General features: G+C 44.0%; 1 protein-coding gene across 2 annotated transcripts in view; it reads left to right on the forward strand.

Annotated features, from left to right (window-relative positions):
- SPERT (spermatid associated) overlaps nt 1-15,131 on the forward strand; it is a 30,082-nt gene extending 14,951 nt beyond the window's left edge. For both annotated transcript variants that reach the window (XM_006837625.1, XM_006837626.1), the window contains one exon: nt 13,908-15,131. In XM_006837625.1, coding sequence (XP_006837688.1) covers nt 13,908-15,131 — 1,224 coding nt within the window. The remainder of the gene's footprint in view (nt 1-13,907) is intronic.
- Nucleotides 15,132-15,434: the final 303 nt, after the last annotated feature.

Consider the following 15,434-nt stretch of genomic DNA (forward strand, 5'->3'; position numbering starts at 1 on the left):
TATAGAATAAGAGCTGGGCTGCTAACCACAAGTTTGGCAGTTCAAACCTACCAGCTGTTCCTTGGAAAACCTATATGGGGTTGTTATAAGTAGGAACTGACTTGACAGAACTGAACAAAAACAACAAAAGGGTCACCCAAGGTGGACAGGGTTTAGCTGATCTTCCAGACTAAGACAGACTAGGAAGAAGGGGAGGCAGACTACTGTGAATGTTTAGCCACCAAAACCTTATGAATAGCAGTGGTACATTGTGGAAAATAAATCCCTTAGGCTGGAAGATTCTCAAAATATGATGGGTAAGAGCTGGCACCTCAAAGTGGAGTTGACACTGATGACAAGAATTGAAAAAAATCTTCAGGACCCTCATTTGCTGATGGGGCACAACTCACAATGAGGAGAAATAGCTGTAAACAATCATCAACAATTGGAACATGGAATGTATGAAGTGTGAATCTAGGAAAATTCAAAGTTGTCAAGAGTGAAATGGGGCACATAAATCTCGATATCCTGGGCATTAGTGAGCTGAAATGGTCTGGTATTGACCAGTTTGAATCTGATAATCATATGGTTTACTATGCTGAGACTGACAAATGAAAGAGGAATGATGTCACATTCATTGTCAAAAAGAACATTTCAAGATCTGTCCCTGTCTGTGATAGGATAATATCCATTAACTGGTCTACAAGGAAGACCTAGTATAATAATAAAACAACTATTATTCAAATTTACATACCAACCACTAAAGTCAATGATGATAAAACTAAAGAATTCTACCTACTTCTTCAGTCTGAAATTGATCAAATACTACAATCAAGATGTTTTAATAATTATTGATGATTGGAATTTGAAGGTTGAAAACAAAGAGGAAGATTGTTGTTGTTGTTAAGTGTCATTGAGTCGGTTCTGACCCATAGTGACCCTATATAGGGTTTCTAAGGAGGGGCTGGTGAGCTTGAACCACCGACCTTGTGATTCAAACGACTTTGAAGTCCAGTGTATTAGCCCACAACACCACATCAGGACTCCAGAGGAAGATTTGTTGTTATTAAGTGCCATCGAGTTGGTTCTGACCCATAGCGACCCTGTATAGGGTTTCTGAGGAGCAGCTGGTGAGCTTGAGCCACTGTGTTTGCAGTTCAAACAACTTTGCAGTCTGGTGCATTAACCCACGGTGCCACACCAGGACCCAGAGGAAGATTAGTAGTTGGAAAATATGGCATTGGTAATAGAAATGATCGTGGAAATCACGTGACAGAATTATGCAAGACCAATGACTTATTCATTGCAAATACCCTTTTTAAACAACATAAAAGACGATTGACTTTGTATATGAACCTCACCAGACAGAATACACAGGAATCAAATTGACTGCATCTGTTGGATGGGATGGTAGAAAAATCTTCATATCATCTGTCAAAACCGCCAGGGGCAGACTATGGAACAGACCATCAATTACTCATATGCAAGTTCATGCTGAAGCTTAAAATTGAAATGAGTCATGAGAATCAAAATATGACCTTGAACATATCCCACTTGAATTTAGAGGTCATTTCAAGAATAGATTTGATTTATTAGACACTAAAGACCCAAGGGCAGAAGAGTTGTGAGATGACATTAAGAACAGGAGGAAAGCAAAAGGTCATTTAGAAGGCAAGAAAGAAGGAAAAGACCAAAATGGGTGTCAGAGAAGACTCTGAAACATGCTCTCCAGCATAGAGATGCTAAAGTGAAAGGAGGAAATGAGGAAGTAAAAGAGCTAAACAGAAAACTTCAAAGAGCAGCTTAAAAATACAAACTTAAGTGTTATAATGAACTGCAAAGACCTAGAGTTAGAAAGCCAAAAGGAACATGCTCAACATTTCTCAAGCTGAAAGAACTATAGAAAAAAAAAAAAAAATGCAAGCTTCAATTTGCTATATTTAAGGCAAAAATGGAGTCCTGGCATGGCTCTGTAGGTCAAGCACTGGAATGGCGGTTCTAACCCACTAGCCACTCCTCAGAAACCCTATACAAAAGTGGCTATTATTTGGAACAGACTCGACTGCACTTAACAACAACAATGGGCAAGATAGTAAATGATGCAGAAAACATCAAAAGAAGATGAAAGGTATATACAGAGTCATTGTACCAAAAAGAAATGGTTGATGTTCAATCATTTCAAGAGGTAGCTTATGACCAAGAGCCAATGTATTGAAGGGAAAAAAGTCCAAATTGTACTAAAAGCATTGGTGATAAACAAAGGTCCCAGAATTGATGGAATACAAATTGAAATCTTTCAACAAACTGATGCAGCACTGGAGGCACTCAGTCATTTAGGTCAACTGATTAGAAGAGATCATATTTGTACCCATTCCAAAGGGAGGTAACTCAACAGAATTCAAAAATCATCAAACAATATCATAAATGTCACATCCAAATACAATTTTGCTGAAGATAATTTTTAAATGGCTGCAACGATACATCGAGAGAGAACTGCCAGAAACTCAAGTCAGATTCAGAAGACATGAAACAACGGATATCATTGCTGGTGTCAGGCAGATGTTGGCTGAAAACAGAGAATACCAGAAAGATTTTGCTTGCGCTTTATTGAGTATGCAAAGGATTTTGATTGTGTGGATCATGAAAAGCTATGGATGACATTTCAAAGAATGGGCATTCTAGAGAACTTAATTGTGCTCAGGAGGTAGTTGTTCGAACAGAACAAGGGAATACTGGTCTAAAATCAGGAAAGGGATGTACCTGGGTTGTATCCTTTCATCATACTTATTCATTCTGTCTGCTGAGCAAATAATCCATAAATTGGATTGCATGAAGAAGATAGTAGCATCGGGATTGAAGGAAGACTCATTAACAGCCTGAGATATGCAGATGATACAACCTTGCTTGCTGAAAGCAAAGAGGACTTAAAATACTTACTGATGAAGATCAAAGACCACATCCCTCAGTACGGGTTGCGCCTTAATGGAAAGGAAATAAAAAGCCTCACCACTGAACCAATAAATAATGTCATAATAAACGGAAAAAAAATTGAAGTTGTCAGAGACTTCATTTTGTTTGGATTCACAATCAAAATTCATGGAAGCAGCAGTCAAGAAATCAAACGACTTAGGCAAATCTGCTGCACAAGATCTCTTTGAAGTATTGAAGAAGAAAGATATCAGTTTGAGGACCAGGGTGAAAGGTATCAGTTTGAGGACTAAGGTGCATCTGCCCCAAGCCATGGTATTTTCAATTGCCTCATATGCACGTGAAAGTTAAACAATGAATAAGGAAGACTGTTAGAGGAATTGATGCATTTCAGTTATGGTGTTGGAGAAGAATATTGAAAGTACCATGGGCTGTTAGAACAAACAAATTTGTATTGGAAGAAGTGCAGCCAGAGACCTGCTTAGAAGCCAGGATGAGCAGACTTGGTCTCTCATACTTAGGACATGTACACAGATCGTGTTGGCTGCTGTCTGTCATTGATCAGGTGATTCAGGATTCAGTGGTGGCCCTCCCCCAGCAGGTGGAGTTGTAGGAGGTATTGGTGTGGCTGGGCAGAGCAGGCATAGTTGCTTTCTGGTCACAGCCACCAGTGTGGACACTTGTGTGGTCCTGGGTGAATGGAGTTGGTCATCAGTCACTGATCTGATTAATCTCTCTTTTCAAAAGTTGGAAATGGTCAGGTCAGTTGACAATTCGCTAGTTCCATTTGCCTCCTTACCGTTGTTCAGCCTCTTCTCCTAGTCGATATTCCATCCACTTCTCTGTCTTTTCCTCTGAAGTTCCAGAAATATCATCCATATCTGTTTCATTCAGTCTCTCAAGTCTTCGTTGTAGAAGGCCTTTGTATACAGCATGTCTGCCTAGTCCACTATTTTGTCGCAAGTTCCTCTTGAGGCTTTATGATGTTCAGTCCTGTTCTCTGCACCATGCCTGCATCGATGCTAATTACATTGTAACCTGGTTCACGAAATAATTGATGCTATTGATTGAATTTTCAAATTGACTGAAAGGTCGCTGAGAGCCTGGGACTTATTGTTGTTGTTATGTGCCGTGGAGTCTGTTCCGACTCATAGTGACCCTGTACAGGGTTTCAGAGGCTGTACATCTTTACAGGAGCAGAAAGCCTCATCTTTTTCCCGTGAAACAGCTGGTAGTTTTGAACTGCTGACCCTGAGGTTAGTAGCCCGATTCGTAACCACTATGCTACCAGAGCTCCTTAGCCTGGGTCTTAGTAGATCCAAATTAAGGTTACTGGATTCATTGACATAAATGTGGAGTAAGAATCAGTGAATGAATGTTCACAGTGGTCGTACAATTAGGGTGAGGAATTTTCAGAAGTCCAGAAATTCTTTCCTTTGAGAACTGAGTACAGCAGCTAAGCTTGATCAGAAACAGTGGAGTGTTCAAAGAAAGCATTTGTCTTGGCTCAACATTTGTCCCAAAGTTCATTCATGATTCTTGACATATCTGAAAATACTTGTACCACTCAATTTTTCCTTTAATTCGTCTCACTTTCCAAAGTGGAAAAGGCACTGCTAATTTTAGCCATACTTGAATAATATCCATGGGATTATAAAACCAGTTGCTGTCAAGCCGACGGTGATTCATAAGACTCTTATGTGTCAGCGTAGAGTTGTGCTTCATAGGTTCTCAATGACTGATTTTCAGAAGTAGGTCATCAGGAGCTTCTTCCAAGGTACCTCTGGGAGGATTTAAATCTCTAGTCGTTCAGTTAGGAGCTGAGTGTGTTAACTGTTTCCGGTACCCAAGAGCAAATCTGTAATAGAATTATGTATGAGTTGGATAAAACAGGCATATTTTTCTAATACCCATTAAAATCAACGCATGGCTATGAAAAGATACCTAATTGTTCTAAGAAACTAAGGCATGAGGTGATGCTGAATTTGGCCATCACTTCAATCTTGCTGTTTGACAAGAAGAGAGAGCAGGGTTTAGTAATAGGATTATTTTGCTTCCTGTCTAAGAAAGTAAAGGAGCTCTATTGGTTTATCAACATTTCCTGGGCCCAACACAGAGAAGCACTATTTTGACTTGGGGAACACTGGCCAGTTAAGAGGGGAACAAGATGCCAATTGGGTTGGGAAAAGAAGATGTAGGCTCACCAAGCTGAGACCATCGTTAATTTCCAAACATGGCTTGATTGGACCAGGTTTCATTTAGTGCATTTCTGTTGAGAGGACATTCAAAAACTCCCTGGGTTCTCTCAGGATGAGTATAGAGAATAAAGGTAGCTGGGTGGGGTGGTTGGAAGTTCATTCTGGTGTAAACCATTAGTTATTCTTCTTGGGACACTTGGTCAGATCGAGAAGAAAAACTCTGGGTGATGTAATAGTGAAAACATTATGAAAAAATGTTGTATGTCACTCAGGATTTGCAGATATGAAGAGACCACTGCTGTCGAGGACCAGCCTCGACAGGGGAGTTCGGTTCACGAAGTAGGGAGATCTGGCGGTGACAGACAGAAAAAGAGTACACACAAAGATGCAACAAGAGAGACAAAGAGACACCCCGAAACTAGAGTGGATGCAAAACTGGCAGGCAGACCCTGGACTACAGGCATCGTGGCCCCTACAGGCAGTAAAGCACTGCCTTGCAAACCGTCATGCATGCGGGCTTCAGTCTGCACCCCCTTTTTATTTCAGGGAGGGGCTTTACACAAAGGCAGAAGAGGATTATTAAGACAGGGTATAGAAATGAAATGTGATTAATCGTTCAAAACAGGACACCATGATTTACAGGAACAAATTCTAAAACATACATCACAAATTGTCTTGATAATCTAACATCCTTAATTTTCTAGAAATTCAAGCAAATTGTTATAAATTACTTTTTAGGTTCAAATTCCAAGGCAGCAGCTCGAGGTTTCTCCAGGCTAATTAACATAGATACCTATAGCTCTTAATCTTGAATGGGAAAAGGTGAAAAGGATTCAAAAGGTCTGGGAGGAGTCCAGCTGTTTCAGCTACCTGGCCTAGGCTTGCAGGAGGAAGGAGGACGCCTAGGTTAATGGTTTGCATCTGGGGACGATTTGAGAAGGTTGTCACTATTGTTCCTTGAACAATACCCCAGAATTCGCCAATCTACTTTGAGTGAATTCCTTGGGCAGACTGTCTCCAGAGTCTCCCAGCAAACTTGCCTTTGGAACTTTTTACAGCCTCAGCTGTAGGAGGGGTTTTTGTTTTAATATTTGTCCATGGGTATCAAGGGCTCATGTATTAAGTTAATATCAAACATAACTGAATAACTTGATAAAGAACAGTTTTGCCATGCTTGCCAGGTGGCCAGAGTTTGTTCCTCAGAGAGATTTGTTCCCAGAACCTTGCGCACTGCCAACACAGTGGAGACATTAAGAGAGGCACATAAGAAACCATTTTCTCAGAAGCTACAATAGAATGAATAATAAGACCAAATAAAATTATACAGAGTTAGCCTAACAGTGAGTTCGTAAAAGCCAATGAACCCGGGACGTCCGAAGGTCACTTCCTTGGGCCCTCAGGGTCCCTGGCTAGCCATCCTGAATGGGACCATCGTGTAGGATGTTCGTCCATGACACAGGGCCTCAACATCTCAGTGCTTAGCGGTCTCCAACACACTGCCACATTTTATGGGAGTCATAAGGGCTAAGTGCTTGACTGAAAGGTCAGCAGTTCAAACTCACTCAGGAGCTCTGAGAGAGGAAAGACCTGGCTGGTTGCTCCAGTAAAGATTGTTGTTGTTGTTGTTGTTAAGTACTGTGGGGTTGGCTCCAACTCATAGTGACCCTGCACAGGGTTTCCCAGGCTGTAAATCTTTACGGGAGCAGAAAGCCTCATCTTTCTTCCACGGAACAGCTGGTAGTTTTGAACTGCCAACCTTGAGGTTAGCAGCCCGATTCATAACCACTACGCCACCAGAGCTCCTTCCAGTAAAGATTGTAGCCTCGAAACCCTATGGGGCGGTTCTCCTCTGTAATGTAGGGTCACTATGTGTACAGGGTCGCTATGGGTCGGAACCGACTTGACGGCACTTAACAACAACAACAAATGTGCTATAAAAGAAGCTCTAGTGATACTTTCAACAACAACAGTGATACTTTGGGCTAGGTGTTGGGTTGCTGAGCATGAGGTTGGCAGTTCAAACTCACCAGCTGCTCTATGGGAGAAAGATGAGGCTGTCAACTCTATAATCATTTACGACCTCAGAAACCCAATATAGGGTCACGATGAGTTAGATTGATTTGACTACATTGGGTTTGGTCGAGTTTTTTTTTTAAGAGTTGAGAGAGGGATACAGTGTTTAAGAGCATTCTGTTCGAACCCATTAGCTGCCGCACAGGAGAAAGGTGGGACAATCTGCTTCCACAAAGATGGCGGCCTTGGAACGCTATGGGGCAGTTCTACTCTGTCCAATAGCATCATTATGGGTCAGAACTGACTCGATGGCACCTAACAACAGCAACAACAATGGTATTCACTAAACTATGTATGGTGAAAATGATGCAATGTCTATGATTTGCTTTAATATTCTTTTAATTCAGTGAAGAGGGTGTAGTTGTGGACTTGGGTGGAGGGTGGATGAAACAAGTTTGGACTTGATTTGATAACTGCTGAAACTGGGTGATGGGTACATGGGAATTGATAAGGCTGTTCACTCTCCTTTTGTATTTATTTGCAGTTTTCCATAATAAAACTTTAAGACCAAATATCTTGATCCCCAAATTACTTCCAGCCCTTTGATAATGATATGGTGATTTTCCATGTGAAAATATCAGGGAAGCAGAACTTGTGTCTTAGGACAATTGCATTGTGTCCTGTCATTGTTGATTCCAACTTACAGCAACCCTATATACAACAAAATGCAACACTGCTCAGTCCTGTGCTATTCTTAAAATTGTTGCTACAATTTTTTTTTTACAATTGTTGCTATTCCGCCCCTTGTTATTTCCACTGTGTCAATCCATCCTTTTTTTTTTTCGCTGACCCTCCACTTTACCAAGCATGATGTCCTTCTCCAGGGACTGGGCCCTCCTGGTAATATGTTGGAAGTATGAGAGATGAAGACCGGCCATTCTGGCTTCCAAGGAGCATTCTGATTGTACTTCTTCCAATACAGATTTATTTGTTCTTCTAGCTGTCCATAGTACTTTTAATATTCTCCTCCAACATCGTAACTCAAATGCATCAATTCATCTACTGTCTTCCTTATCCATCGTCCAACTTTCACATGCATATGAGGTTATTGAAAACATCATGGATTGGGTCAGATGCACCTTAGTCCTCAAACTCTGACATCTTGGCTTTTCAACACTTTAAAGACGTCTTGTGCAGCAGATTTGCCTAATGCGATATGTCGTTTGGTTTCTTGACTGCTGATTCCATGAATGCTGATTGTGATACAAGCAAAATAAAGTTATTGACAACTTCAATCTTTTCTTTATTTATCATGAATTCATTAGTTGTGAGGGTTTTTGTTTCATTTACATTGAGGTGCAATCCATACTGAAGGCTGTGGTCATTGATCTTCATCAGTATTTTAAATCCTCTTTGCTTTCAGCAGGCAAGGTTGTATTATTTTATAATATCACAGATTGTTAATGCGTCTTCCTTCAATCCTTCTATCAGTTTGTTGTACTGTGGTGAGTTGCATGTTGCTGTGATTCTGGAATTTCTGCCACCAGTATTTTAAATACCAGCAGGGTCTCCCATGGTTCAGTGGAACTTCCAGACTAAGACAGATTAGGAAGAAGGAGAGGCGGACTATTTCCGAATGGTTAGCTACTGGAAACTTTATGAATAGCACAGTGTCTTAGTGCAGGCTATTCAACTTCTCTGTGATTCAGTTTCTATATCTGTAAAATGGGAATAAGCGTTCTGGTGTGGAGCTGGAGGATGAACACAGGACTCGTAACTGTAACATTAGTGATTTAAATCTAATAGCTGCTCCTCCGAAACCCTGTGCAGGGTTGCCATGAGTCAGAACTTACTCGATGACACTTAACAACAACACCTTTTAAGTCAGAGTTGTGAAGATTAAATTAACTCAGTAGGTGAAATGCTTAGCACAGGGCTGAGCACAAAAACTCACTGTTCATTTCTCTCCTCGCTTGCTTTCTCTGCACAGATAAGGAAGAAGGGTCTGATGATGTACTTCTAAAAGTTAGCCAATAAAAACCCCATGGAACACAAAGGTCTGGTCTGGCCTGTCTTGAATCATTGGGATGACGGAGGACTAGGGCAGTGTTTTGTTCATTTGTGCACGGGGCCATCATGAGTCAGGGCTGACTATTGTGTACACAGTTGCTTTGACTCAGAGTGACCTGAGGCACAACCGAATGACCCACGGCTGTCCTGTACCCCCCTCACAATTGCTATGTTTGAGCCAATTCTTGCTGTCACTGTGTCATCCCATCACATTGGAGGTCTTCCTCTTTTTCTCTAAACTGACTAGATGGCAGCTAGTAACAACAACATTGTCTTCTAGAGCAAGATACTGCAGGGAGCTCTGCACAGGTTCCAGTGCAAACACGGACCACTCAAAACCACTTGTTATTCACTAGGCGAATCCTTCCCAGAAACTGAAACCAGGGGACCTGAAGCTCACAAGGAAAATGCTGTCTGGACTATCAGCTCAGATCATGTTCATTCTGATCACAGGCTCAGCCAACCACAGTCCATGTGCTTCCTCACCTGACAACAGGAAAGACCAGAGAGGCTGAATTTATTTAAAGAAAATAGGGAGATGACTGCAGAATGTCTTCCTAGCCTCGCTATCTGGAAGATTAAGCATATCCTTGCAAAGCTAATGACATGTGCTTATTGCAAAGTTAATGGCTTATAACCGTGCCTTCCATTTATCTAGCTCTTTGACTTTTAAAGAATCCTAATCCACTTTATACACCAGGCAAATTACATATCTCTTTAGATGCATTATATATATATATGTGTGTGTGTGTGTGTGTGTGTGTGTGTGTATAATGCAGATTAACTGTTGCTTGTTTCCCATCTTTAAATAACCCATGAAATGAGGAGTTGATATTTGGGGGACATCTCAAATGTGCTTGGATGGGATGATTTTGGCGTATTTTGAAGGAGCTATCATGGGAGTCCTAGTGTGGTGCTGTGGGTTAATGCGCCAGACTGCAAAGCCGTTTGAACTGCAAGGTCAGCAGTTCAAGCTCACCAGCTGCTCCTTGGAAACCCTAAACAGGGTCGCTATGGGTTGGAACAACAGCATGAACCTAGTTTTATTTAAATTCATTGTTCTAATTGTTGTCTCTTCTCGGGGCAGTTCCCACCTGCTACCCATCTTTTGAATACATCTCAGAATTCTCCCATTAGTTCAATCTGCTTCTCTGATAACAACACCTTGCATTTCTCTAGCACCTTGCAGATTTACAAACATGTTTGCATTCATTATTTCAGCCAGTCCTCACAAACAGGGCACATATATCATGATTCCATTTAGCAGGCTCAGTTCACTGACCTGTAATGTAAGAGGGCGCTTTTGAGATCAAGGTGTCTCCCTCCGCGTTGTTGTTGTCATTGTTAGTTGCTGCAAAGTCCATGTGTGAAGAGTAGAACTGCTCCATAGGGTTTTCAAGACTGATATCTCATAAACAGATTTCCTCTGAGGCACCTCAGGCAGATTGAAACCGCCAACCTTTCAGCTATGAACCACGACCTTCTACTTTACCAAACATGATCTCCTTCTTCAGTGGCTGGTCCTTGCGGACAATATGTCTGAAGTATGAGTGACGAGCACTACATATTAAGTAGATGAGCACTTAACTCTTTGTGCCATCCAAGGATTCCTTTCTCTTTTTCACTAGTGAGAAATCTGGGTCTCAGAGAGGATGGGAGAGCTCTACACTGTCATATGGATGACCAAACCAGTGAAGAAAAAGAGACACCAAAGCTTGTGGTCCCAGTCTGGACTCCTCCTCAGTTTTTTGCTGTCACCTGGACAAACTGTACCTTTTACTTGGCTTTGAGCAGTCCTGACTGCTTACAGGAGAATCAGCTCATGGAGTTGATAATACAGTTTCGGGGACTACACCCAAGACTGCATGTGGGTTCAGAAATCTGAATTTCAACTGCTTTCCTGTCATTCTTCTGTCCAGGGAAGTGTGAGCTGCTGGCAGATTGGATTGAAGCTCTGTGGATGTTGTTGTTGTTGTTGTTAAATGCTGTCAGGGTGATTCTGACTCATAGCGACCTTGTATAGGTTTGCTGTACAAAGGCTGTATATCTTTGCAGGAGCAGGAAGCCTCATCTTTCTCCTGAGGAGTGGCTGGTGGGCTTGAACCGCTAACCTTGTGGTTCGCAATCCAGTGCTTATTCTACAGAAGCTCTGTGGATAGGAACGTCTTTGTACGTGATGTCTTGAGGCTCATGGGCTCTGTGGTGAACCCCTCATCCATAACTGGGTGATTGCTGGACATCTCATGCATTTCATCTTCCTGACACTTTCCATCTCCAGGCACTTTTACATCCTGGTGCGGAGCTGTAGGAACAGCACTGGACTGTGAACCACAAGGCCATGCTTCAGCAGTTCAAATGCACCAGTTGCTCGGAAACCTCATACAGGGTCGCTATGAGTCAGAACTGACTTGATGGCACTTAACAATTACAATTCGTTTAGGAGAGTTACATCTCCTCCAGGAGGGATGGTATGTTCTGATTTTCTGGAGCAATACAGCTGTTCACACCATGATCTAGGAGGGCTTGGTAGGAAACAACCCAGAGTTGCATCCTTGTCCCAGTCTGCTATGGGACTCTAGAGTCTAGACAAATTGACTTATTTTTTTGGACTCGTTTTCTTCATCTGTCACACAACTGACAGGGATTGCTAAGGTGATGTTACAATAGACGTTATTTATGTAATGCTTTCCAGAAGCCAGGCTCCACATTAAGCATGTTAACTCACTACCTTATTTAATTTTCATAACAAAGCTGTGAATTAGGGATCACCAGTCCCATTCTAAAGGAGCTCTGGTTGTTGTTGTTGTCATCAAGTGCCATCGAGTTGGTTCCGACCCATAGCGAACCCATATAGGGTTTCTGAGGAGCATCTGATGAGCTTGAATCACTGACCTTGCAGCACTAACTGACTTTGCAGTCCAGCACATGAACCCACAGCGCCATACCAGGACTCCTACAAATGGAATGCTTTGCGAATTTACGTGTCATCCTTGTGTAGGGGGCCATGTTAATCTTCTCTGTATCGTTCCAATTTTAATATGTGTGTGGTGAAGTGGATTACAAACTGGGCTGCTAACCTCAATGTCAGCAGTTCAAATCTACCAGTCGTTCCACAGGAGAAACATGAGGCTTTCTCCTCCCGTAAAGATTTACAGCCTCAGAAACATTATACAGGATCGCTGTGGGTTGGAACAGACTCGGTGGCATACAACCACCAGCAGCACCATTCTAGAGATGAGGAAACTGAGAGCTGAGAGCCAAGCTGGGCCCTTTTCCTTTACTGTCCTATTAGACCTTCTATGAGTCCATGAATGATGCAGTTAACACATTTGGCTGCTAACCAATAAGAAAGGTTCCAGTCCATGCAGAGATGCCTCAGAAGAAAGGCATGGTGATCTACTTCTGAAAAAGCAGCCACTGAAAATCTTACGAAACCAGCAGTACTCTGACACACACGGGGTTGCCATGAGTCTGCCTCGACAACTGGTTTTTATTTTCTTTGCCACCTTTATGCTGACCTCGGATTGCTCAGTGACATGTTTATGATGCTGCTGTGAACTTGGCACTGTACTATGCTGGGGTAGACTTATAAGGGGCTCCTGGCAGGGCTGACTCAGTAGCAGTCAAAAGTGGAGGATGACCCCGAATGCAACAAAGGAGGCTGGGCTGTCCAACAGCACCAGCATTTAGGTCAAAGCACTTAGGGTGGCTGTACGTACGATTAGTTCATGTAGGCATACACCAGGGGTTAGGGCAGCTTGACTACCAATTTGTTTCTCTCAAATGACCAATGTATGTCAGACCCCATTCCTCGTGCTTTTATGTGTCACCTTTTCTAATCCTAAAATGGTCTCTAAAAGCCAGTGTGGACTCTGAAGCCTGGTGAGATAAACAGCTTTTCAAGTTTTTTATACGGAGTCCTGGTATGGCGCTGTAGGATAAGCACTCAACAAGGTCAGTGGTTCAAATTCACTAAGCACTCTTTGGACATCTTATACAGGGTCGCTATGAATTGGAACTGACTTGACGACACTTAAAAAGCTCTTGTTGGAGTCTGTGGGTGGTGCAAACAGTTAATGCAGTTGGCTGCTAATTGAAAGGTTGAGATTTGAGTCCACTCAGAGATACCTTGGGAGAATGAGCTACTTAAAAAAATCCAGTTTGAAAACTCTGTGGAGTCCAGTTCAAGTCTGACATACATTGGGTCATGATGAGTCCGTATGTATTCATGTGCAACTGGCTTGATTAAGTTCTTATAACTGGCAAAGATAAGGCTCAAATATTTGATGAACATTGATGTTGCTGCATTTGGGATGTATCACCCTATAATTCCTGTGAGAAGCCCATGGGGTCAAGTGCAAAAGTGTTCACTGTGGTTGGGCCCAAACCAAACCAGTTAACAGCTAGTGGACTCAGAGTAGAAGCATGCTGTATAGGCTTTGAACAGCTGTGATGTTTCAGAAGTAGATTGCCAGGCCTTTCTTCCAAGGTGCCTCTGGGTAAATTCCAACCTCCAACCTCTCAGTTAGCAGTTAGACATTTTGTTGAACCATCCATTGACCCTTGTGGCCAGCCAGTCTCTTTAAAGTTTTTATTTACATGCAGTGTTGCCGTTATCTCTTCTCCAGTGTGCAGCGAGACGAGGCTACTACGGGGTCCCAGTCAATGCTGGGTGTCAGTTCCTTCTTTAACACCGGGTTCTCTTGTTTTCCTCCACAGAGGGGCACAACTGAGCCGTTCCTGAGGCTCCATAACTTGTACACCAGCCCGAGGTGTGCGCGGCAGGCCGCCCTGCCCAGGGTGAATGGCAGGATCGTCAGCCAGCACTCATACCCACTGAACCGCTTCTCCTCGGTGCCCTTGGATGCCATGGAGCGCCCCACCTCCCAGGCCGATCTGGAGCTGGATTACAACCCACCCCGGGTCCAGCTCAGCGACGAGATGTTCGTCTTCCAGGACGGGCGGTGGGTGAACGAGAACTGCCGTCTGCCGTCTCCTTACTTCTCGCCATCCTCCTCCTTCCACCACAAGCTGCATCACAAGCGCATGGCCAAGGAGTACCTGTTGCAGGAAGAAAACAAGTCCCTGCGTGAGGAGAACAAGGCGTTGCGCGAGGAGAACAGGGCCCTCCACAAGGAGAACAAGATCTTGCAGGCCTTCTGGGAGGAGCACAAAGTCACGCTGGGCCTCCAGGACAGCAGGACCTCCCCACCACCACCGCACAAGGACAACGGGACCCTCGAGGTGGTGAAGAAGGACAACGCCACCCTGCAGGTGAACCGCAGCAAGGAGGGCAACACCCTGCAACTCCTCCGAGAGGAGAACCGTGCCCTACAGCAGCTGCTGGAGCAGAGGAAGGCCTACTGGGCGCAGGCGGAGGACAAGGCAACCCCTGCCGAGGAGAACAAGGTGGCCACCTCGCCCCACAGCGAGCCCCACAGCCCCGGGCTACTGCCCGAGCAGGCCACGGGCCTCTCCTCGCCCTTCGAGGAGCCCAAAGGGCACCCGGGCCCGCAGGATGACTCCAAGACTCTCCGTGTCCTGCGCGAAATGGTCAGCAACCTGGCGAGCGCCTCCGGTGAGGAGGAAGGGAGCCAGGGCTCCGGGGGCCTGCAGGCCGAGGCCCAGACCCTACAGCTGCTGCGGGAGATGAACCAGGCTCTGCAGGCCCTGCGCGAGGAGAACCAAAACCTGCATGTCCTCCGTGAGGAGAACCGGCTGCTGCAGGAGGAGAACCGGGCACTACACGTGCTGCGCGAGGAGCACAGGGTCTTCCAGGAGGAGAACAAGGCCCTGTGGGAGAACAACAAGCTAAAACTGCAGCAGAAGCTGGTCATCGACACGGTGACCGAGGTCACTGCGCGGATGGAAATGCTCATTGAGGAACTCTACGCCTTCATGCCGGCCAAGACCAAGGACCCCAAGAAGCCCAGCAGGGTCTGAAGCCTCCGTGGCGCGCAGGGGCACTGAGCTTGGGGCCTGGGAAACACAATCTCCCTCCAGTATGTTCCCCTCGCCTTCCCCCGAAAGTTCGTGCCTGTTGAAGAGCAGAATTATTGTCCTCCCTAATCTCAGGGAAGTAATAAAGGCGTGAGGAGGCGGGGACAGTCAACATCAGTGGACTGTGGACTTTGCTTCTCCCACCTCTTGTTTTTGTTTCACCTCTTGTCTCTTCCGTCAACTTGCATTATTGTCTCTGTTTTCTCTTGCCCTTTCTCTCTTCTTTCTTCTTTTTCTCTTCCTGCT

The sequence above is a fragment of the Chrysochloris asiatica genome, unplaced genomic scaffold (assembly GCF_000296735.1).
Source record: "Chrysochloris asiatica unplaced genomic scaffold, ChrAsi1.0 scaffold00022, whole genome shotgun sequence".
NCBI lineage: Eukaryota > Metazoa > Chordata > Mammalia > Afrosoricida > Chrysochloridae > Chrysochloris > Chrysochloris asiatica.